At 39.9% G+C, this 25,247-nt stretch overlaps 1 protein-coding gene across 2 annotated transcripts; it reads left to right on the forward strand.

Moving 5' to 3' along the window:
* Positions 1–23,662, forward strand: HCLS1 (hematopoietic cell-specific Lyn substrate 1). Of its 2 annotated transcripts, XM_065876318.1 has the most exons (13): positions 1–84; positions 655–728; positions 7,587–7,716; positions 9,697–9,807; positions 12,394–12,448; positions 19,377–19,487; positions 20,146–20,201; positions 20,994–21,063; positions 21,667–21,878; positions 22,300–22,404; positions 22,895–23,120; positions 23,258–23,326; positions 23,526–23,662. In XM_065876318.1, exons 1-13 carry the CDS (start codon positions 1–3, stop codon positions 23,660–23,662), a joined length of 1,440 nt encoding a protein of 479 aa, XP_065732390.1. The 2 variants fall into 2 exon arrangements, with proteins under 2 accessions (XP_065732390.1, XP_065732391.1); XM_065876319.1 differs by lacking the exon at positions 19,377–19,487.
* Positions 23,663–25,247: the final 1,585 nt, after the last annotated feature.

The raw sequence follows: 25,247 nt of genomic DNA on the forward strand, positions 1-25,247 counted from the left end.
ATGTGGAAGTCTGTAGTAGGTCATGATGTATCTGTTTCCGTGGAGACCCAGGGTGATGATTGGGACACAGACCCTGACTTTGTGGTGAGTGTGGAAATAGCTTTCCTTGGACAATGAAGGGCAGTGGGCAGGCGTGTGGGCCACTCTGTAACCCTTGAGGGGGCTTAGAAAAAGTCTGAGACTAGGATAGCCCTCATGGTGGGACTGCCTGGCAGGACAGTTTGCTGTCATGAGTGGGGCCTGCATGATAGCCTGTGCTGAGGATGGAAGGAGACAGGTGCGGAGGAGTTTGACATTGTGATTGACAGGCTATGGCAGGCTATGCTGAGGGAACAGGTAAACTGGGTGTCCTTTGGCCTGTGAGCCAGGATTTGAGCTGAACATGTATAATTTGGGGAAATTCGGAAGTTGTAGGAGACCTAAAGAAGAAAGTTTGAGGGATGCAGAGTAGAAAGGGAGGTTTCAGAGCTCACCAGCTTAACTTTAACATGGGGGCCTGGGTGGGATAAGCACAGAGAGGAGTCTGAGTAAAGTCCCTGAGTGCCGGAAGCAGCTGATGCAGGGGACGTGGGGGTTATGTGTGTCAGCTGTGTGGCGTCTCTCAGCCTGGCACATTTCTTGCCATCACTTATTGCTGAGTGTTGTCTTTTGTAGAATGACATCTCTGAGAAGGAACAACGGTGGGGAGCCAAGACCATTGAGGGGTCTGGACGCACAGAGCACATCAAGTAGGTACCAAAAGGCCTAGGAGGAGGGAAAGAGGTATGGAAAGAACCCAAGGAAATCTTGGCGACTCAGGAGAAGGCGAGGGGGGAAGGAAAGGGAAATTCCTGTCTGTGTGTCTTTGCTTTTCTTTCAGTCTGTCCCCATGTGTCCCTTTGGGTGTCATTGTGTATTTGTTTCATGTCTCTCCTCTTATCCCCCCAACCCTATTATCTGTCTTTTATTTCTAACCACTCTGATATTTCCCCAACTGTGCCTATTATTATAACTGTTTCTCTTCCGTCAGTAAGGCATGAGGAATTCAGAGAGGGAAGTGCTGAGCTTGTATCATTTACTATCTATCTATTCACATAAATGTAAATGTGTGTCTGGATTGTAGGGTGACTTCTGATGGGCCAAGGGGGATTCAGTAAAATGTCAAGGTAAAGAACTCAGAATATATGCTGTAAAACAAGGACAATATCAGGTCCCATACCTGGTCTAATTACCTTTTAAAATAAAAATTTGTGTTTGGCTACTTAATAGAAGTAGGAAGCCATGAATGGTAATATGAAGAAATATGACACTTGGAAAACCTGTTGATGTATAGGGATCTTAAAGATTATAACCCAATATTTTACCAGAAAAAAAAAGCAAAACAAACAATAAACTCTGATACCATAACAGAGAAAGAAGTTACTCACAGACAAATCCAGGGGTTTCTGTGGGATATGTTGTGTATTAGGATTGAGAGATTCTCTCTTCTTTAATAATCCATGGATTATTCGGGATCATCTAACCAGGGCTGTTTGCTTTGGATAGTGTCAGAATGTCCAATAGACGCAATAAACAGTATAACAGGAGCAAAATTTAAATAAATAGGCAAAATTAATCTTTTTTAAGCTCCATTTTAACTCCCCTCCCCCACAAACAGCAGTGTTTTTACCTCATTTTCTTCTAGATTTTAAAAAGTGTCAGTGGATTATCACATTGCACAAGAAACACACTATGAAAACCTGGCACGTGTTTATACAGTTTGATAATATTCAGTACTCCACAGTGTTGTTTAATCAGACATAAATGATTTAGTTCAAGTAACTGTAATGAATATCATATTTAAAGAAGGTAGGCAATTCTGGAAGCAGTTGGAAAGCAAAAACATGGAATTGGGTCATGCAGGAAGCTTCTTTGATGCTCCTCTGTAGGCTCATCAATCCTACCCAAAGTAAGACGTCTTTCCTTTTCTGAGAAAAGGCCGCTCAGTCCTAGTATCCTGAGAACTGTTAAGATAAGCATACAAACTCTCCTTGTACCTTTCCCCTCCCAGTGCCTGTCTTATGCAGAGTAGGAGTAGAACATTTTAAAGAAGACTCCTAAATCCCTGCCATGATCTTATGGAAAGAGCTGGAGTTTGGATATCAGATAGATTCAGATTCAATTCACAGCTTTACCATTAATAGCAATGTGAGTTAGACATATAGCCTCTCTGAAACTCAGCTTATTTATTTATCAAATGAGGATAATAATAGCTACCTGGCAGGTGTATGGTTAGAATTCAATGAACTAGCATATAGCAAAATCTAGTGCAGTACTTAGCACCACTTAGCAGCTCAATAATGTTATTTCTCTTTCCTGTTAATATAGATTAGTTGAATCAGATTTTCTTCCTAAAAACCTAAAAATAAACATGTAAACAGATGGCGATCTTCTTTCTTCCTAAGTGGCGTTTACCTGAACTGTTGTGTTACACAGTCCAGTATATATATTACTCTGACTGGTGACCCCTAGAGTTGTAAAATGTGGTGACCCTGGGTGTTTCCTTATTAGCCTAACTGAATCTATATCTGATAGAATAAGCGGTGGAGACATTTACACAAAAACCCACTCCCCTCCCGTTTACCCAGGCTACTGAGGTATAAAAGTTCAGTCTCTGCTAGTAACTAACCAGGTGATCCTGGACAGGTCACTTCCCTCTCTGATTCCCAGTCTTGCCATTGGGATCAAAAAGACCTCTAGAGGACCTTCCAATAGTAAGCCTCCAATACTCTGGGATTCTTTCTGGCTAGTGTGGGCTAGGACAACCTTTAAGGTCAGATGGGAATCACTAAAGTCCTTGGAAAGGAGGGGAAGTTGAACAGGAGAACAGTAGCTGCAGAGCTCAGATGACTCAAAGCAGGAAAAGGAAGTGATTGTGGTTCTCATTAATCTCACTACCATCCCCTACACCATGATCTTTCTTTTTTAAGTCTGCCTAAAATATATTTAGTTTGGGGAATGGTTTGGTAATTTAGTGAATAGTTCAAATGATCCTATCCATCCTTCATCTATTGTGTAGAGAAGTCCTGGGCCAGGCAGCTCCAAGCAGCCTAGTGTTTCCAGGAGCTGCCAGGTTTTCAAGGGCTCTTGCATTTTCTCCATCTTCTTCTCCCCACTTTTGCTCACTTGTGCCCATATGCCTCTTTTTTTTTTTTTTTTTTTTTTTTTTTTTTTTGCGGTACGCGGGCCTCTCACTGTTGTGGCCTCTCCCGTTGCGGAGCACAGGCTCCAGATGCGCAGGCTCAGTGGCCATGGCTCACGGGCCTAGCCGCTCCGCAGTATGTGGGATCTTCCCGGACCGGGGCACGAAACCATGTCCCCTACACCACCAGGAAAGCCCCCATGTGCCTCTTTACTGTCAATATACCCCTTCCCACCCCTGGCTGGATGTAAACACTGATCTGCTTCTTGTCACTACAGATTAGTTTTGCCTATCCTAGAATTTAATGTACGTGGAATAATATAGAAGGTATTCTTTTGTGTCTGTCTTCTTTCACTAAGCATAATATTTTTGAGATCTATTCATGGTCTTGTGTATATCAGTCTTTTTAATGTCAAGTAATTTTGCATTGTACAGATATACCAGAGTCTGGTTTATTAGCCTGTTGATGGACATTTGGGTTGTTGACAATTTGGGACTATTACAAATAAAGCTGTCATGAACATTTTGATCCAAGTCTTTTTGTTAACATATATTTTTACTTCTCTTGGGAAACACCTAAAAGTTGTAGAATTCCTGAATCATATAAAAAGTGTGTTTTAACTTTTTAAGAGACCAGTAAACTGTTTTCTGAAAGAAACGTTTTTTCACTCCTACAAATAATGTATGGGTTTCAGTTGCTCCACATCTTTGTCTATACTTGTTATTGTTAATATTTTTAATTTTAACTATTTTTGTAAGTGTGTGGGGATTTCAATTTGTATTTTTCTGCTAATTTTATTGAGCATCTTTTCTTGTGCCATTAATATATCTTCATTTATCTTCATTTTGAAGTGTCTATTCAAATCTCTTCCTCACTTTTAAAGTGGGGTCTTTGTATTCGTATTGAGTTTTAAGAGTTCTTTATATATTCTGGATAAAAGTCTTTTGTGACATATGTGTTTTACAAATATTTTCTTCCAGACTGTAACTTGCCTTTTCATTTTATTAATGGCTTCTATTGAAGACCAGAAAATATTAATTCTGATGAAGTCTAATTTATCAAAATTTTTTATGGTTAGTGCTTTATGTGTCTAAGAAATTTTTGTCTACCTCAAACTGTGAAGATTTTTCCTATGTTTTGTTCTAAAAGATTTATAGTTTTAGCTTTTACATTTAAGTCTATGATCTATTTCAAATTTGCTTTTGCGTACAGTGTGAGGCAAAGATTGAGGTTCGTTTTATTTCCATAAGGATATCTCATTATTCCAACATCGTTAAAAGACTAATCTTTCCCCACTGACTTACCTGGCATCTTTGACCATATACATGAGGGTCTATTTCTAGACTATTTTATTGATTTATATGTCTTCTCTGACCCACACTATACTGCACTGGTTGTTGTAGCTTTATTGTACTGTACTTTTTATTGCAGTCATGAAATCAGGTAGTCCTTCTCCTTTGCTCTCCTTTGAAAAAAAAACCACTTTTTACCATCCTAGGACTTTACATTTCCACATACATTTTATTTTATTTTATTTTTAACATCTTTATTGGAGTATAATTGCTTTACAATGGTGTGTTAGTTTCTGTTTTATAACAAAGTGAATCAGTTATACATATACATATGTTCCCATATCTCTTCCCTCTTGCGGCTCCCTCCCTCCCACCCTCCCTATCCCACCCCTCCAGGCAATCACAAAGCACCTAGCTGATCTCCCTGTGCTATGCGGCTGCTTCCCACTAGCTATCTACCTTACGGTTTGGTAGTGTATCTATGTCCATGCTTCTCTCTCGCTTTGTTACAGCTTACCCTTCCCCCTCCCCATATCTTCAAGTCCATTCTCTAGTAGGTCTGTGTCTTTATTCCTGTCTTACCCCTAGGTTCTTCATAACATTTTTTCCCTTAAATTCCATATATATGTGTTAGCATACGGTATTTGTCTTTCTCTTTCTGACTTACTTCACTCTGTATGACATACATTTTAGAATTAGCTAGTCAATTCCTGCAAAAATGCCTGTTGGTGTTTTTAATGGGATTGCACTGAATCTATAGGTCATTTTAGAGAGAACTCACATTTTAATAGTCTTGAGTTTTCCAACCCATGAACATGGGATATGTCTCCATTTATTTAGGTCTTCTTTAATTTTTTCAGAAATGTCTGTGACTAGTATATAGAAATAAAATTGCTTTTAATAGTGATCTTGTCTCCTGGGACCTTTCTAAATGTACCTAATAGTTCTAGTAGCACATTTATATAGATTCTTTAGGATTTTCTACAACTATGATCATACTGTTTGTGAATAAAATCTTACAGTCTGTCACTCACTTTTGTGTTTTTACTTTTGTAATAAAAACAAAAAAAGCTGTTCCTTCTCCTAGCTCATCTTTGAGGTCCTGGGTGTCACTTGGTTTCTATAAACTGTATTGCTTCATCAATTCCAAGGTATTTTAAGCCTTAAAATAGAGATCTGAGAGTTAATGTGTTAAAAGTTTCTTAGGTATGCCAATTAGGACATTGAATTACAATTTTTTTTTCCTTTCTGTATTTCCACCTGATCACTATTTTCATACATTAATTATCTTTGTATTATCAGAGCCTAATGGTGCCTCACACTCAAAAAAGTTTAATATTTATTTAATAAAGGAATAATATAACTAACACATTTATAGTGCCTTAGCTATATTCTGATGAATTTGGTAAGAAGTTGGTCTTTGTTGGCCCCAACATTTTCATTCAAATTATATTATCTATTGTCATGATTCTCTGACTAACCTCATTGTCATCTATTAGGTGGATATTCCTGAATCTCATTTTCTAATCCCTTTTAAAAACTTGTTTCAACTATAATACAGTTATGATCCATGTAACAGTAATTGGATTTATTAAAACTTTGCTAATTTTTCCCATTTGAAAGTAATGTTTAGTCCCATTTTCTTCATTCTTCATCTGAACACTTTGGTTGGGAAATATTGGTCATTTACCTGTTCTTGGAACCAATAACTTTTCTGACACTGACAGTTCTAAAGTGTTGATGCTGTCGAAATAGCAACACAGGATCTCTGCCTTCACTGCTGCCAGAGGGTTTAGAGCAGGCACAGGAACAGAGGGTTCTTCCAGCTGTTAGCTTAATTTCATCTGGCTCAAAGCCAGTTTTCTAAAATTAACTTTGACTAAAGCTGAGAAGGCTTTTAAAAAAGACCTCTATTGGGCTTATACTACAAGGCCACAAGATGGATCTATTCTTCCACGAAAGAGGAGACTTTCTGATGTGAGATGGCCATTCTACCTGTAAGCAATATATCTGGTTTTTCTGAGCTAGCGAAGTCCCAGGAACATCACTATATCTCAGTTCCTTAAACCTCCATTTCTTGCTGCAGGAAGTCAAATTTTTTATTTAGGCTTCTCTTGCCCAAATATTTCTAAGAATCCCCAGTGGTCCTTATATGTGTTCAAGTATCAGTTCTGATTGTCACCTATTGGTGCTGGTGTTGGTGCTGGTGCTGAGCTGTCACTTCTTATCCTCAGCCCAAACAAATACAGAGAGGTATTCTCTACCCACATGGTAGAGATGAAAGTGAAGTAAGAAAGAGAATGCCTCCTTTTGGTGTTATGTTCTCTTAAGGACAGAAGTGTTCCAAATCAAGGTTATTTGAGCCTTAAAGTTTTGCAACAATTAGTGATGAGAGTGAATTTTATTAGTGAGCCTTTTTTAGTTTTTAGTTCTCTCAGGAATTAGCAGATATATGGGCAGTGTGAAGGGCATTCATTTTTGACAAGAAGAGTCACAGAATACTTAATGTATAGATAAATTTCCCAATGCTGCATTTTTCGTAATCATCGTTTTTAATGACTTCCTCATGTGCCATTGAAAAGTAATATTGCAATTTACTTAACTATTCCCCATTTTTTCCATATAAATTGTTTCTTGGTTCTTGCTATTAAATACAGTGTTTCAGTGAATATCATTAGACATTAAGCTTTGCCATATTTAAAACTATTTCCTTGGGGTAGACTTCTAGGACTAGAATGTGTGGGTAAAGGGTACATGAATATCTTTGTGCTTCTTGAGGTAGAGTACCAAACTGTTAAACAACAAATCCATTCAGAGAGGAAAATAACTTTTCAGTTGCTAGAATATAAGTAACACTGTCCTCTAATATTTAGGAACCTGAGACTAAATATCAGAAGGTTATTTAGTGAGCAAAATAACAGACTAGAGGAAATACTATTGGCTTATGGAGAGTTTATATCAGGCTGTATATGCAGACCACACTAACCTCCTACTCCCAGACCCAGCACAGGTACACTTTGGGGGCTATTGCTAAAAATGAACAGAACACACTGCAAGATTTCAGTTTTTCTGTGAAGGAGGGTTCGTTGACATCTCTGTGCTAGACGAGTCTCTGTGATGTGGTTACTTCCAGCATTCACCAGCTGAGGAACAAAGTGTCAGAGGAGCATGATGTTCTCAAGAAGAAGGAGATGGAATCAGGGCCCAAAGCATCCCACGGCTACGGAGGTCGGTTTGGGGTGGAAAGAGACCGAATGGACAAGGTGAGTTGAAAGGGGGATATTTGCTTTAAAAAAATAAATAAGTGAATTGATTCATTTGTTGGTTTTATGGTTTAAAACTTATTCAAAAGTAAAATATTCATTTGGGTTTTAAAAGAGAATGTCCACATATTATTTGTGTTATTTTTCCCCTGATTTCAACACATACAATATAGATGACGGAAAATGGGAGCCAAGAATTTAGAAGGGCTGGCCTAGTGTATGTAGACCCAGCCACACTGTAACTCCTTGACTAAGGAGACACACATAGAGAAGGGGAAAATATGTTTTAAAATCACTTACTGCTTTTAAATGGATGTGTCTCTTACTGGTTTCTTTACTGTATATTTAGTGTTCTTTTTGTACATATTTTATACATCACTTAATATGATTTGCACATAGATGTGAAAAATATTTATGTGAATTTATCTATTAGATGTCCTCAAATATATTATTATTTTTCCTTTATCCATTAGATACTATGAAAGTATGATAAAAAGAAAGCCTGTATGTTGAATTGTATTTTTCCATTGACTTTCCTAACCTCAAAGATAAAGATATAGGACTTCCCTAGTGGTGCAGTGGTTAAGAATCCGCCTGCCAATGCAGGGGACACGGGTTCGATCCTGGTCGGGGAAGATCCCACATGCTGCGGAGCAACTAAGCCCATGGGCCACAACTACTGAGCCTGCGCTCTTGAGCCCAAGAGCCACAACTACTGAGCTCACGTGCCACAACTACTGAAGCCCGCGCACCTAGAGCCCATGCTCTGCAACAAGAGAAGCCACTGCAATGAGAAGCCGGCACACCACAACAAAGAGTAGCCCCCGTTTGACGCAACTAGAGAAAGCCCGAATGCAGCAACGAAGACCCAATGCAGCCAAAAATAAATAAATAAAAAATAAATAAATTTATTTTAAAAAAAGATAGAGATATATTCCTATAAGAAAAAAGAGTTAATCTCCAAGGAGAAAAAGCGATTTAATGAAAGCTGTTAGTTCACCCTTCTGTCATTGTGTAAAGTGCAAAGTAGGCATTGTATTCTCCCACAGAATTCCTAGGAAAGAGTAAAATAGATAAGCAGTCATTCATTCCTGAATTCAGCAAACAAAGTTGACCTACACAGACCCAAAAACACTGCAAAATGAGCTCCCAGGAGCTCATATAGGGCAGTGTTTCACATCCATCTCTGTATTAATATTTATCCCAGCATGGAATCGGAAATTCAGGAGGAAGAAGAAACTTTCTAATTTCTTCTTAGTTGAGACTCTGCAAGGTATCACTATTTGGTTTGAAGTATTATTCAATTCCAAGATTATTAAAGCATCCATATCCAAATATTAAAAGAGACATACCTTTCAAAACCAAGTAGAAAATGGTAGATGGAGAAAAAAGTGGAGGGGAATAAAAAACAGTTAAATTATATGCCATCTTGGACTATTCACGGTGTTGTCTACCAGCCCGCTTTGGTATAAAGAGTCAATCACTGTTAATATTAGGGCCCAGGCTGCACTTCTGAACTTTGATGGTTGTGTAGGAACAAAGATCCAGAACAAAAGCACCTGGCTGTGTTAAATATTCAGTCCGGGCTATGGCATCTAGTCAGTCCCCTTAGGTGTCTCCCCAGTAACTACCCTCATTTCTATTTTGATGCACAAAGCCCGTGTTTCACCCTCTCTTTAAGCAGTGGTTTAAACACCTCCCTGTCTATGTAGTCTCTATCTTTCTGGTTCCCAACCCATCCTATGGGAGTTTCCTAAATGATGGGTTCCTAGTGGTATTAAAGAAGAGTCAGGATGTGCAAGATTCCAGAAAAAGTCATCTTGCTCTCCCATCACACGTTCCTTGGCACTCCGTCAGAGATTATCAGTGTGACCTAGAGTGGAATTTCTTGTATTCTTACATCCTATCCTATCTCTGATCATTTTATTTTTTCATGGTCATTTTTATCTTCTCACTCAGTCTGATCTTGATTTTTCTCAGAGTGCTGTGGGCCATGAGTATGTTGCTGAGGTGGAGAAGCACTCTTCCCAGACTGATGCTGCCAGAGGCTTTGGGGGCAAATACGGAGTGGAGAAGGACAGGGCAGACAAGGTAAGTGACAACTCTCTCCCTGTGCCACCCAACTCAGATCATGTGGGACTTACCAACAATCACCTTGAATGTAGGTCTGTGCTTCTCCTGTGGAAAGATGGGGCAGTGGCCTCACGGAGGGTCCATCATGAGGATGGCTCCCACACCTCCCTCAGCAAGTTCTTTGGTGCCGCTGTTGGAGGCCACATGCTGACCTGGAAGGTGTTAATTTAAAAGAGACAAAGACTCCCAAACTCTGAATAAGGAATCCCTAAGCCATTGTTTTATTGTTTTCCTCCCTGCATTTTATTTTATTTATTTGTTTATTTTTTAAACATCTTTATTGGGGTATAATTGCTTTACAGTGGTGTGTTAGTTTCTGCTGTATAACAAAGTGAATCAGCTATACCATATATCCCCATATCCCCTCCCTCTTGCGTCTCCCTCCCACGCTCCCTATCCCACCCCTCTAGGTGGTCACAAAGCACCGAGCTGATCTCCCTGTGCTATGTTAAGCCATTGTTTTATCATACCTGTATGCATGAAGGGAGAAGAGGAAATTCCAAAGCTCCTCCTTTGGTCTAATATGAAAGCCTTATAAATATTTATGCCTTTCAGGAAAACAGACGTATCAGCTGAAATATTATTACAATGGTAGCAAATAATCAAGTAAAACAACTAATTAAGGTTACAATGTTTTTAGAAGGTGAAGGTTACTTTTCACAGGACTTAGTACTAACTCCTTGAAGTCCAGGTGTTTTAAAGACTCCTTTGTACAAAAAAGTAGTGATAGTTTTAAAGAGAGAAAGAGAAAAAGGACAGCATGATTACAGACGATAGAGTGGTCCAGAGAGTACGATTGATAACTCATTCATGTTCTCATTTTCACACCTTAGTAGATCAGATTCTTTGAGCTCATTCTTTATGGGGCTGAGTAGTGTCTCTGCCCTGCAGCAGCACACAGAGGGGACATTTCCTTCACAGCTAGCTGAGATTTTGTTTGTTTGTTCGTTTGTTTAACCTGCAGCTGTTAATAAGTAGGCCTGAATCCTTAAAGCTAAGTGTTAGAGTGTTATTTGAATTGTAGGGGTAAAAAAACCCAGAAAAGTTCAAAGCATACTGTAAGGTAAAGTAAAAGCACAGAGGATAATTTTTAAAAGCAGTAATGGAATATGGAGCACGTAATGGTCTCTAATCAGGGTGCAGTTTCTCTTCCTTCTTGGCTCCCCTACTGCCTTTGCCTAATCTTTCACTGTTCTTTCTTTCAATTCCTGCCTCACCAGCCACAAACCGAATCACCTTAACAATCAGTGTGTCTTGTAAATCAAGAAACAATACATACTAATAACTTTTTTTAAAATAAATTTATTTATTTTACTTACTTATTTTTGGCTGCATTGGGTCTTCATTGCTGCCCAGAGGCTTTCTCTAGTTGTGGTGAGTGGGGCCTACTCTTTGTTGTGGTGCGTGGGCTTCTCGTGCAGTGGCTTCTCTTGTTGCAGAGCATGGGCTCTAGGCGCGTGGGCTTCAGTAGCTGTGGCACGAGGGCTCAGTAGTTGTGGTTCTTGGGCCCTAGAGCACAGGCTCAGTAGTTGTGTCCCATGGGCTTAGTTGCTCTGCAGCATGTGGGATCTTCCCAGACCAGGGCTCAAACCTGTGTCCCCCGCGTTGGCAGGCGGATTCTTAACCACTGCACCACCAGGGAAGTCCCATACTAATAACTTTTGAAATGCAAAATCTAGACTTGCTTAGGGACCTATTACTGAGCCATATGGGGACATAGCTAGGTTAGATATTTACCAATATATCCAGTTCCAAAGCAGCTAGGATCCAGATTCTCCTGGTTGCCTCTCATCCCACCAAAATCTACATCTCTGGGTTTCCACTGTTGTGTAAGGAAAGAGAATAGGCACAGTATAATCAGTCAGTATAGGATGATATCTCTTACATGTGCACAGTGCTGCTTTATAGTTTAAAAGGCAGTTTTCTAGCTATTATCTCATTTTAGTTTCATGAGACTTAGGAAGAAAAACACTAATTTGCTGAGTGCCCACACTTTATGTATCTTGCCCCATTTAGTCCTCACAATATCCCAAATAAGTTGGAATCATTTTACAGTTGAGGTTAATAAGGCAGGTATACCTATTTTCATTTCATATTTAAAGGGCCCAAGGGGGACTTCCCTGGCAGTCCAGTGGTTAAGACTCTACACTTCCACTGCAGGGGAGCACGGGTTCCATCCCTGGTCAGGAAACTAAGATCCCACATGCCTCCGTATGGCCAAAAGAAAAACAAAACTAAAAAAAGAGGCTGAGGCTTAGTAATATTAAAGGACATACCTAAAGTTACACAACTACAAATAGGAAAGGTGGGGTTGGGGTTTGGATCTAGAGCTATCTGTGTCCAGGGCCCATGGTCATTGGTTTGTAGCACACTGCCTTTACACCAGCCTGTCAGGGTACTGTCTGTTTCTACACTGAACCCCCATACTCAGCTCTGAGCCCCTATAACTAACCCCTGGGCTGAGCTATAGGTGTAAGGGTAAGTGAGAGCGGGAGAAAATGTTCATCTCTGACTCTAATCAATTCTCTCTCCTTTTCTCTGTAGTCAGCTGTTGGCTTTGATTACAAAGGAGAAGTGGAAAAACACACATCTCAGAAAGGCAAGGACCCTGCATTTCAGCCTTAGCAACCTGACTGCCCAGACTTCAACTTCCAACAGCCATCATCGACTCCCTTTAGTTCCATGGCCCCGTTCCCTGCTATTTTATTTTATTTTTAAATCCAAGCATGTACTTGCTTCTTTTTTTCTCCTATATTGCTTTCTATGAGCTTGGTCAAGTTTTCTTTAGTCCCATTTCCCCTCTAATGGATCAAAAATAGGATATTATACTCCTTTATTTTAGGAAGTTATTCCTAAGTTTTAATGTGCATCTGCGGCTTAAGTTTTAAATTAATCACTATTTCTTCCTGAGTAACACAGGAAATGAAGAATAATTTAATTACATTTCTTCTACATTCTACAGTCTTTGTACCAACTGAACAGTTGTTTAGTATATCGATTACATGTGTTTATTTTTAAACCCCACAAAAATTAATCATTATTATCACTAGGTGAAGGCTTATTTAAATTGACCAACATATTTACCAGTTTACTAGCTCATCATTGTTTATAATATTTCATTGTTTCCTCCTTACTTCTTCTATTCCTTCTTGCTAGAGTATATCCTTTGATAATTCTTTCCGTGAGAGTCTATGAGAGAACTCCCAGGCTTTGTCTGAAAAAAAAATTTATTTTGCTCCATTCTTCATTGTTATTTTCCCTTCATCGTGTTGAAGATACTATTCCATCATCTGTGGCATTTCTCTTGGGTTAGTCTAATCATCATTCCTTTGTACATAACATGTCTTGTCTCTCTTTTTGTTTTGTCTCATGAAAATTTTTCTTTTTGTTTCTGATGTCCTGAAATATCATCAGGCTATATCTAGGTGTTGATCTATTTTTATTATTCTACATGAGACTTATTGCTCCTCTTCAACCTGAGAATTAACTTTCAATATGAAAAGTTCTTGGGCATTTTCTCTTTAGATAGTGTCTCTCCTCTCTTCTCTTTTATTCTTTCTTCTGGAACTCAGATGTATATTAGAACTTTTAATTCTCCATCTCTCTCTCTCTTTTAAAAAAGACTTTATGTTTTCAGAACTTTTTAGATTTAGGACAAAATTGAGAGGAAGTTACAGTCCTGCACCCATACATGCATAGCCTCCCCCATTATCAACATCACTGACCAGAATGGTGTGGGTGTGTGTGTGTATATTTTTTTCCTTTCTTTCTTTTTTCTTACCAAGGATGATTCTATACTAACACATCAAAGTCAGCCAAAGTCCATAGTTTACTTTAGGGTCCGCTCTTGGTGTTGTGCTTTCTATGGGTTTGGACAAAAGTATACTGACATATATCCATCATTATACTGTCATACAAGGTATTTTCCGTGTCCTAAAAGTCCTCCTTGCTCTGCCTATTCATCTCCCTCATCCCTCAGCAACCACTGATTTTTTTTTGTCTCTATAGTTTTGCCTTTTACAGAATATTATATGGTTGGAATCATATACCATGTAGCCTTTCCAGATTGGCTTCTTTCATTTAGTAATATGCATTTAAGTTTCCTCCATGTCTTTTCATAGCTTGGTAACTCATTTTTTTTTTTGCTGAATATTATTCCTTTGTCTTGATGTACCCCAGTTTATTTATCCGCTCACCTACTGAAGAACATAGTGGTTGCTTCCAAGTTTGGGCGATTATGAATAAAGCTGCTATAAACATCTGTGTGCAGGTTTTTGTGTGGACCTACATTTTCAGCTCCTTTGGGTAAACACTAAGGAGTGCAATTGCTGGATCCTATGGTAAGAGTATGTTAAGTTTTGTAAGAAACTGCCGAACTGTCACTCAAAGTGGCTGCACCATTTTGCATTCCCACCAACAATGTATGACAGTTCCTGTTGCTCCACATCCTCACCAGCATTTGGTGTTGTGAGTAGTCTGGATTTTGGCCATTCTAATTGGTGTGTAGTGTTATATTATTGTTTTAATTTGCATTTCCCTGATGATATATGATGTAGAGCATCTTTTCATATGCTTATTTGCTATCTGTATATCTTCTTTGGCAAGGCATCTATTAATATATTTGACCTATTTAAAAAGTTGGGTTGCTTGTTTTGTTATTGTTGAGTTTTAAGAATTCTTTGTATATTTAGGGTAACAGTCCTTTATGACACGTGTCTTTTGCAAAGATTTTCTCCCAGTGTAAGGCTTGTCTTCTCATTTGCTTAACATTGTCTTTCACAGAGCAAAAGTTTTTAAAATTTTAGTGAAATCCAGCTTATCAATTATTTCTGTCATGTGTTGTGTCTTTGGTGTTGTATCTAAAAAGGCATCACCATACCTAAGGTCATATAGGTTTTCTCCTATATTATCTTCTAGGAGTTTTATAGTTTTGCATTTTACATTTAGGTCTATGATCCATTTTGATTTAATTTTTGTGAAAAGAGAATTTTTGTAATGCATGTGTCTAGATTCATTGTTTTTTTAATCTGTGGATGTCCACTTGTTCCAGCACCATTTGTTGAAAAGACTATCTTCTCTTCATCGTGTTACCTTTGCTCCTTTGGCAAGCATCGGTTAACTATAATTATGGAGGTCTATTTCTGGGCTCTCTGTTCTGTTCCACTGATTTATTTGTCTAGTGTTTCACCTCTACCACACTGTCTTCATTACTTTAGCTTCATAGTAAGTCTTAAAGTCTGGTAGTGTCAGTCCTCTAACTTTGTTCTCCTTCAATATTGTGTTGGCTATTCTGGGTATTTTGCTTCTTCATATAAACTTTAGAAACTGTTGATCCAAAAAATAACTTGCTAGGGTTTTGATTGGGGTTGCACTGAGTCTATGGACCAAGTTGGGAAGAACTGACATCTTGACAACATTGAGACTTCCTATCTATGAACATGGAATATCTCTCCATTTACTTAGTTTTCTTTGATTTTGTTCATCAGAATTTCATAGTTTTCCTCATATAGATCTTATACATATTTTAAGTTTATACCTAAGCATTTCTTTGTTGGGGTAGTAATGTAAATGATATTGTATTTTTAATTTCAAAATCCACTTATTTGTTGCTTGTATATAGGAAAGCAATTGACTGTTGTATATTAACCTTGTATCCTGCAACCTTGCCATAATTGCTTATTAGTTTCAAGAGTTTGTCAATTCTTTTGGATTTTCTACATAGACAGGCATGTCATCTGTGAACAAAGACAGTTGTGTATCTTCTTTTCTAGTCTACATACTTCTTTTCTTGCATTATTGCATTAGCAAAGACTTCAAGCACAATGTTGAAAAGGAGTGATGAGACAGGCCATAGTTGCCTTGTACCTGATCTTAGTGGGAAGGCTTTAAGTTTATCACCATTAAGTATGATACTAGCTGTAGAGTTTTTGTGGGTAGTCTTTATCAAGTTGAGAAATTTCCCCTCTATTTCTAGTTTACTGAGAATTTTTATTGTGAATTGTGTTGGATTTTGTCAAATGCTTTTTCTGCATCTATTGATATGATCATGTGATTTTTCTTTTTTTCTTGTTGATGTGATGGATTATGCTAATTTATTTTCAAATGTTGAACCAGCATTGCGTACTTAGGATGAATCCCACTTGGTAGTGGTAGATAATTATTTTTATACATTGTTGGATTAGATTTGTTAATATGTTGTTGAGGATTTTTGAATCTGTGTTCATGAGAAATACTGGTCTCTAGTTTTCTTTTATTGTAATGTCTTTGTCTGGTCTGGGTATTAGAGTAATGCTGACCTTATAGAACAGTTGTGAAGTATTCCCTGTGCTTTTATCATCTGAAAGAGTGTGCAGAGGACTGGTATAATTTCTTCCTTAAATATTTGGTGGAATTCACCAGTGAACCCATGTGGGCCTGGTGCTTCCTGTTTCAGAAGATTATTAATTATTGATTCAAATTCTTTAGTAGATATAGGCCTTTCAGGTCATCTGTTTCTTTTTGTGTAAGTTTTGGCAGTTGTGTCTTTTCAAGGAACTGGTCCATTTCATCTTGGTCATCAAATTTATGGGCATAAAGTTGTTCATAGTATTATTTTATTACCTTTTAATTTCCTTGGAATCTGTTGTAATGTAGCCTCTTTCATTTCTGATATTATAGTAATTTATGTTCTCTCTTTTTTTCTTTGTTAGCCTGACTAGAGGCTTATCTATTTTATTGATCTTTTCAAAGAACCAGCTTTAGGTTTCCTTGATTTTCTCTATAGGCTTCTTGTTTTTAACTCCATTGATTTTTTTGCTCCAATTCTTATTTAGTTTTTCTGCTTACTTTGTATTTAATTTGTTCTTCTTTTTCCAGTTTCCTAAGGTGGACACTTAAATTGTTGATTTTAGGTCTTTTTTCTTTTCTAATATATGCATTGCTTTTCCTTATACACTGCTTTCACTGCATCCAAAATTTTTAATAAGTTGTGTTCTTGATGTCTCTTAATTTCTCTTGTCTATCTCCCTCTCTTCATCTCCCTGTGTTGTATTCTGGGTAATTCCCTTGGATCTTTGTTAAGTTCTGTAACTCTCCCTTCAGCTGTATTTAATTATCATTTAAGTTGTCCACTAAATTTTTAACTTTATATCATGTATTTTCATTTGTGCAAGTTCCCTTTGATTCTATAGAAAATCTGCTGATTCCTTTTCCATAATGCCCTATTGCTTTCCTTATGTTTTTCACCCTTCTTTAACTCTTTAATTATTTTTAAAGTATTCATTTTATAATTTCTTTCACATTGTTATATTATTTGCAGTTCTTGAGGGTGCTAATTCTTCTGTTCAGTTAATCTATTTTTCCTCATGGTTATTTATTTTTTTGATGGTTTGTAATTTTTGTTTGCAAATTTATTTCAGTGGGGGGAAAGGGATATTTGTTTTATGAGAGTTTTATGTGCCCTGGGTTGAGAAGTTTCCCATCAGAGAAACTATGCCTTTATTTCTGTCTGAGTTCTAGGGGTTTTAATAGTAATAGACCATGTTTTCTTTATGATTTTTGTTTTCTGTTATGAATGCAATTTCTTAAGTAGATACAGGTCTATTCAGTCTTCTGATTTTTTCTTAAGTCAGTTATGGTATAGTGTGCTTTTCAAGGAATTTTTCCATTTTTATCTATATTTTCAAATATATTGGCATAACTTCATTTATAGTATTCCCTTATTTTCTTTTTAACCTCTATAAGATCTATAGTGATATGTTCACTTTCACTTCTGATATTGTTAATTTGTGTTTTTTCTCTTTTTAATTATTTTTGCTAGAGATTCATCAGTATTATTTTTTATTAATTTCAAAGAAGTATCTTTTGGCTTTGCTCATTTTCTCTATTATTTACTTGTTCTTAAAATTCTATTGAATTCTGCTCTTATCTTCATTATTTTTTCTTTCATTTTAATGTGGGTTTAGTTTGTTCTTTCTGTAGCTTCTTAAGGTAGAAACTTAGATAATTGATTTTAAACCTTTGTTTACTGTATGGGCTTTTAAAACTATATATTTCCCTCTAAACACTGTTTTTGCTACATTCCACAGTCATGCATATTTTAATTTTCATTCAGTTCAAAACATTTTCTAATTTTCCTTTTCATTTCTTCTCTGACCCATGAGTTATTTAGAAGTGTGTTGCTTATTTTCCAGGTATTGGGGAAATTTTCTAATTTTATTGTTATTAACTTCTAATTTAATTCTATTGTGATCAGAGGATATGTTATCTCATGTTCCAATCTTTTGAAATGTATTGAAACTTTTTATAAGGACAAGCATGTGGTCTATCTTGGTGAATGTTATATGTGCATGGAAAAAATGTGTATTATGCAGTTTGGGGGTGCAATATTCTGTAAATGTCACTTAGGTCTTGATAATGTTATTTGGGCCTTCTATAATTTTAGATTCTTTTTGTAGAAATTTTCTATTAATAATGAGAAAAGAGTGTTAAAATTTTCAACTATGATCATAGATTTGTCTATTTTGCTTTCTGCTTTGCTTCATGAGTTTTGATTCTGATAATAGGTTTATACCAGCATATATATTCCTGATGAATGACAAGTTGCACTCTTATCATTGAGTTATGTCTCTCTTATCTTTTATAATGCATTTTGTCTTGGGGTCCATTTTGTCTCATATTCATGCCATCCTTCTGATGCTTACTGTTTCTGTGGTATATATTTTCCTACATCAGTATTCAATTAATTTCTCAACTTAGAATTTCTGTATGATATAAGTAGCATGAAACTGGATGTTTGTATCCCACACCTTCAGGTGTAGGCTTGGAGTTTCCAAGTCTCATAGGTAAAACTTCCTTCTCTAAAAGCTAAAAAAAAACTACAGTTCCTCTCACTATTTCCCTGGACAGGTAAGTAGGCTTTTTCTAGAATTCTTTTATAGGAGTGGGCAGAACCTGCTCTCCAGCCACCTGTTCTTATAGGAAGTAGAACCCCAGACCCTAGATCCTAATCCCTAGGCACTAAATTTGGGACTTAAAACAGGTTGGGTTTTCTATGTCAGCTCATAATTACCATCATGTCAACTGTTTTGATTCATCTGTTTGTTTCTGGAGCCGGGAATTTTTTTCTTCTTTTCTTTTGAGATTCACTATTTAAAAAAGAAAAAAAAGAGAGATTGCTCTATTTTTCTGACGTTGCTAAGTGTTTATATAGGATTAGGGAAAGGCATATATTTCATATGCATCTCTCTTTTTTTCTGGAAGTCTCTCCTCTATACTCTCTATACTTTCTCCTTCCTTGAAGAAGGGAGAAAATTCAAATGATCTTCTCATCTTGAAATGGAAGTAAGGGAGGAGAGGAAAAGAGTGAACATTGTTTAAAGCTTACAGAAGTTGCTTAGAACAACATTTCTCTTTCATTTCCCAGTATTCAAGCCCTGCTCTCTTCCTGGGCCCCTATCACCCTGCACCCATCCCTCCTGACTCTTCTCTTCCACAGCACTTCCCCGTGGGCTGAGAGTGAGCTCTCACGACTGCTCCTTCCACCATAGATTACTCTCATGGCTTCGGTGGCCGTTATGGGATAGAGGAGAACAAACGGGACAAGGCAGCTCTGGGATATGACTACAAGGGAGAGACAGAGAAACACGAATCCCAAAGAGGTAAGTTGGGATTGGGGAGGAGGGAGGTCACAGGGTACATGGAGCCCTCCTTCTGTCCCTGAAGGCTGACATGGAAGACCCAGAATATGAGGGGCAGGTATGCAGGAAGTGGTGGGATGAAGAGTAAGTGTACGTATATAGGGGTAGCTGGGAGGAGATCAACAGGGGTGGAGGGGAAAACAGCAAACTAAGGAGCAGAACAGAGGAGGGTGACCAAAGAAAAGGGATCACTGAGAAAGGGATGAAGATAGTCTGGGTGATGGCAAGAGGGTGATTTGGCTGTGAGTCTTAGAGGCCCCTCTGCTTCACAGAGAGAAAGGCTTCTTCCCTGGGACACATAGGGGATGGCTGGGTGGCACTCTTCAATTTTTCCTGTTTCTTCCCTTATATTTTCCCCTTTTCTGTCACTTCTTTCTTTTTGTTTCTCTCTTCCCATCTCTCATCCCTCCATTCTCTCTCAAGTGTTTTTCTCCCCATCCTTTTTCATCTTTTCCCACCCATGCCTCTCTATCATCTGATTTTCACACTTTCTCATTGATCTTTCTCTTTTCCTCATTCCTGTCTTCTGGTCTTCCTCCTCACTGCTCCCACTCCCTCTTCCCATACATTTCTAGCATTTTAACTCCTCTTATGACTCTCAGATCTTTCCATCCTGCAGATTATGCCAAGGGCTTTGGTGGTCAGTATGGCATCCAAAAGGACCGAGTGGATAAGGTAAAGCACCAGAACACCAGTGTCTTGAGAATGGTTCCCTGAAGTACATGGAGAAGCGTGAGAGGCAAAGCTGGAAAAAGGATAGGCAAAGCTAGGTGTCCTGCACTGTCCTTCTGGTGTCCTTCTCTCCCCATTGACTGCCCTCAGCATCTAAAGGGCATGTCTTCTGAAGCCTGAGATTTTTTTTTTAGTATTTATTTATTTTGGCTGTGCCAGGTCTTAGTTGTGGCACGCGGACTCTTAGTTGCAGCATGCGTGCAGGATCTAGTTCCCCAACCAGGGATTGAACCTGGGCCCCCTGCATTGGGAGCATGAAGTCTGACGCAATGGACCACCAGGGAAGTCCCAGAAGCCTGAGCTTTAACTAAGGAGAGTGGAGGGAGGCAGAGAGACAGAGAAACAGAAAAACTCCAGGAAAAGGTATTCGAAATTTCATTGATTGCTTGGCATTGATTAACTCAATCAATAATTTCTTCCCACTCCATTCAGTCGTCCCCTACACCTCTTCATGTACTGGCCTGAGACCCTCCTGCATTCCAGGCAACTGGACTTAGAGGTGTGAGATTCCAGGAACACTGAGCTTTTTAAAAGGAGAGCTAATCCCACCGGTCTAGAACTTCTTTACGCCTCTCTCTGCCACAAAACAACACTATTTGAATACCCTGTCTAACTATAAGCATCAAAAGGTTAGGGAGACCTCCTATAGTGACCCAATCACCGATACTGCCTTCTGGATTATTACCACTCCCTTCCCCGTCCCCACCACTACACATACTGTTCTCTTACCTGCAGAGTGCTGTTGGTTTCAATGAAATGGAGGCCCCAACCACAGCTTATAAGAAGACAACACCCATAGAGGCTGGTAAGTTTTAATTCCCTTTCTCTGTGCTCTTCAACCTCTTCTCCCTTCTCATTCTTTTTTCTTCTTAGACTACCTATTCCAAGCCTTTACCTACCTAGATTAGCTGAGGTAGACTTGACCCCTACCCTCATATTCCCAGATTCGCTCTCCTAGAAAAAATTAGGTTAAGTGGATATCTGAGTGACACTGGTGAAGAAACTGTAAGCAGAGAACAGAGGGAGGAAGGGAGGGAGCCATTTGGGAAGAACACATAAGGAAAGGAGCTTTGGATGGGGGATAGAGGGTAGATGGTGGCCAGAGGGCATACAGCTTTAAGAAATATGGACAGAGAAGATGCAGGTTAGGAGAACAAGCCTTATGATTTAAAAAGGGCAAGAGTCTGAGATCACATGGCCTGGCTGTATGGAAATCTAGGCATCAGGGTTACCTTATCCTCCTATAACCCCCTTGTTCCTTCATTGATACCTCTTTACCTCCCTTTCCATGAGTCCCCTCTCTACCTGCTCTTCTTTGGATATTTAACTGGTTCCTCTTCTTCATTCCAGTGCCACTCCCCTACCTCCAACCCAAGACAACCCTAATTTTTCTTGCCTGTGTCTGCAGCTTCCAGTGGCGCCCGTGGGCTGAAGGCAAAATTTGAATCCATGGCTGAGGAAAAGAGGAAGCAGGAGGAAGAGGAGAAGGCACAACAGAAAGCCAGGCAGCAACAGGAGAGAAAGGCCTTGGTAAAGATGAGCCATGAGGCTCAGCCACCAGTGACCACTATGGAAGAGCCGGTGGTGTCAGCCCCATTGCCCAAGAAAATCTCCTCAGAGGTAAGTGTTTGGCCCTTCGGGATCCACGTCAAGGATTCCTTAGGCCCAGACAAGAGCCTAAGGGGCCTGTATTCTTAGTAGAAAATAAGGCACAGGCCTCCCCTGTGTTAGGCAAAGTCTACAGTTGCTATCCCTGTCTTCAGGAAGATTTCAATCTGATTGTGTAATTAAGCTTCATATATACATATGAGAATGTTAGCTGAAAAAGACCAAGATTTACGTAGTACAACAGAAGATAGGTCACCAGCCAGTGCAGTCAATTACTGCTGCAACAAGAGGAAGGAGCTGTCATTTCAGGTTGGAGCCCATCTTGAGGAATGGATGATTTGAACTGGCAGAGGTAGGAAGGGGTATTCCAGGTCAGTACAAGAGAGGAGATGGAAGTTTCTTGCTCACTGGAAAGTTGCTTCATCCTCCACAGGCCTGGCCTCCAGCAGGGAGCTGTCTGTCATCAGAGTGTGGGCCTGTGAGAACCAGTAGGGAACAACCAGTGCCTACCCAGCCCCCAAGGCAGAATCCCCCAGAGGTAAGCAGAGCCCCAAAGATTCTCTGCTCCTTCCCCATCTCCTCATGTCCTAGTAGGTGGGCTGTACAGCGTGATCAACGATCCTGGCTTGTCTGGGACTATCCTGGTCTTAGCACTGAAAGTCTCATATTCTGGGAAATCACCCAGTCCTGGGAAGACTAGGATATTTAGTCATCCTAGCTGTCATCTTTCACCTTTTTTTTTTTTTTTGCTTTTGCTTTTGCTTCAATGTTTTCTTGGTCTTCCAAGCATTCTGACTTGCTTTCTGCTTCCCTTCTATCATCTTTTGGTAGGTGCTTTGAGTGGATGGGTGTGGGAGGTTGATGAATGAAGAGGGATGAAAGATTGTGTTCCCTAGGAGAGGCTGTTAGAAGGATGCAAGGATGGAGGGTAGAATGGAAACATGGGGATGGGTGGGGTCTTAGCAGTCCTCCATTGGGAGATTTTGGAGAGGCAGCTCCTGGTGAACAGATGTCACCCTGCTTCTCAGGACAATGAGGAGCCCCCAGCTCTGCCCCCCAGGACTCCAGAAGGCTTCCAGATGGAGGAAGAGCCAGTGTATGAAGAAGCGCCTGAGCCTGAGCCCGAGCCTGAACCAGAGAATGACTATGAGGATGTTGGGGAAATGGACAGACATGAGCCAGATGAGGAACCAGAGGGCGACTATGAAGATGTGCTCGAGCCTGAGGATCCCTCTTTTTCCTCCACTCTGGCTGGTGAGTGGTGGGGCAGCTCCTGGATTTGGTCAGCTGTAGGGGAGAGGAAGAGGGAGAATTCCCCCATTACACAGAAGGACCTGTCTATTTTCCTTCTCCATGTTGATGAGACCATATTCATATTTCTCATTATGCAGGATCATCAGGCTGCCCGGCTGGGGCTGGGGCTGGGATCTCAGCTGTAGCCCTGTATGATTACCAAGGAGGTAGGTTGGGAGTGGCCTGAGGGGTCTGGTGCCTGGAGGCCCTTGATACATGAGAACGGGGATGGATTCTGGGGGTCAGGATAGGGCCCAGACTTGGTATCAAGAACAGGCCTATTTCCCTTCCTGAGGTTTAAAGGGGACACAGGGGTGGAGGGATTCCTGCCTGACCATTCTAATATCCTGTCAATTTTCTCCCCAGAGGGAAGTGATGAGATTTCCTTTGACCCAGATGACATCATCACTGACATTGAGATGGTGGATGAGGGCTGGTGGCGGGGACGTTGCCACGGCCACTTTGGACTCTTCCCTGCAAATTATGTCACGCTCCTCCAGTAACTGTGGCTGTCTGTCTTCTGCACTGTGACTTCCCTTGTCCCAAGTGGCTCTGCCTCCACCCGCTTTCCATTTCTGCTGCAAGTGTCTGACAGGATGTCATGACTTGCCTGAAGCTCTAGACAGACTTGTCTCTCCTTCTCCATTAGGGTTTGGGGCAGAGACAGCATGAGGAAGGAGGTCTCCTTCCCCTCGGTGTCCTGTCTATCCTGGATACCCTAGATGATCTCAGGGATGTTTATCTTGTGTCCTGCCTCCTTCCCCATGAATCCCCCCTCTAACACCCACCCACCCCCCACTCTAACTTCCTTTGTTTGTGAACTCTGAGCTTCCTAGTTTGCTTACCTGGGAAGGTATGTTTATATTTCCTGGTTGTGCTGTTTGCTCACTTTCCTTCTCTGCAGAAATATCTCTGAATCTTTTCTCTGCTCAGTCCTAAAGTGGAAATAAAGCGGGACCATGACTCACCTCTATTCTGAGGTAAATAGTACTTTTTAATGCAGCCCTCAATGGTCCTGACTCTCATGGCTCCAATTCTCTTCCCATCTTTCAGGGATATCCAGAAAACTCCCTCCTCCACTGCCCATCACTCTGCACCCTGGATGTCAAGGGCCGTGCCCTTTCCTTAGACTCTACTGATACCCAGTCCAAAACAAGATGGGCCTGGGGAATGGCTGTAAGGTAGGGGAACAGGGGCCAGGAAGGGTCCATGATAAGACAGCTCAACTTATGCTGGCTTTAGCAGTTGTGAGAGGCCAGCCACTTTCTGCCTGGGAGTAATGACTACACTCTTTTCGTGCATAATGATTCTTGAGGCAAAAGCACAAATTAGGGGAAAGAAAGGAGGAAAAGATTTAGCCAAGAGAAAAAGACTAAAACTAAAGAAACAATGAGGTGTTAAGAGGATTTAGAGTGAGAGTGGCCTCTGCTAGAGAAAGTCTAGGCTTCCTTGTAGCTGGATGAATGAAATCAATGGTCATGTAAGAAGGTAGATTGAGGAAGCTCATAAAGTTTCTGTGTGGTCCAGAGCCGAGGCTGCTGATAGGAGACGTGAGGACCTTTGGACGGCCAGTGATAGGCAAAAAGCAAATCATCAAGCAAAGTATGGGGATGAGGGAGAATGAAAGGCCAGGACACGGTGAGTTTATTCTAACCCCCAGGCCATTGGGCTCGGCAAGGTCCAGAATAGGAGATCCTAGGCAAAACCAAAATCAAATCGAAATGAAAGTCAGGGATTTGGTATCGGGGATCTTTGATTGGTGGAAAATAGAAGTCTGTGCTATAACCGGTATCTGAAGTTGGATTCAGCTTTCAAAGATGGAGAAGATAGTGGGATCAAGGAAGAGCTAGGATTGGTGTCTGAGACCCATAGTTGCTGCAGGACTTTATAAAAGTCCTTAAAAGTTCAGTGGTGAGCTGTCCATATGCTTAGAGCACTGCATCCCTCAGGCTCATTCCTTGGCTTTTCTTCAAGACACACACTCCTTTGTTTCCACAGCGACTTCTATGCCAGTGAATCACACATCTGTCTCTACACCTCACTTATAAGATTCACCCAGTTAGACTTTCAGAGTGAAAAGCAGCTTTT

Source organism: Phocoena phocoena, chromosome 4 (genome assembly GCF_963924675.1).
Source record: "Phocoena phocoena chromosome 4, mPhoPho1.1, whole genome shotgun sequence".
Lineage (NCBI taxonomy): Eukaryota > Metazoa > Chordata > Mammalia > Artiodactyla > Phocoenidae > Phocoena > Phocoena phocoena.

Excerpts from the sequence above, each read along its gene's own strand:
- HCLS1 (XM_065876318.1), top strand. The coding sequence starts at position 1 with ATGTGGAAGTCTGTAGTAGGTCATGATGTATCTGTTTCCGTGGAGACC. Across the intron at positions 21,064-21,666 it reads GACAACACCCATAGAGGCTG|CTTCCAGTGGCGCCCGTGGG; the intron begins GTAAGTTTTAAT and ends CTGTGTCTGCAG. Across the intron at positions 21,879-22,299 it reads CCAAGAAAATCTCCTCAGAG|GCCTGGCCTCCAGCAGGGAG; the intron begins GTAAGTGTTTGG and ends CATCCTCCACAG.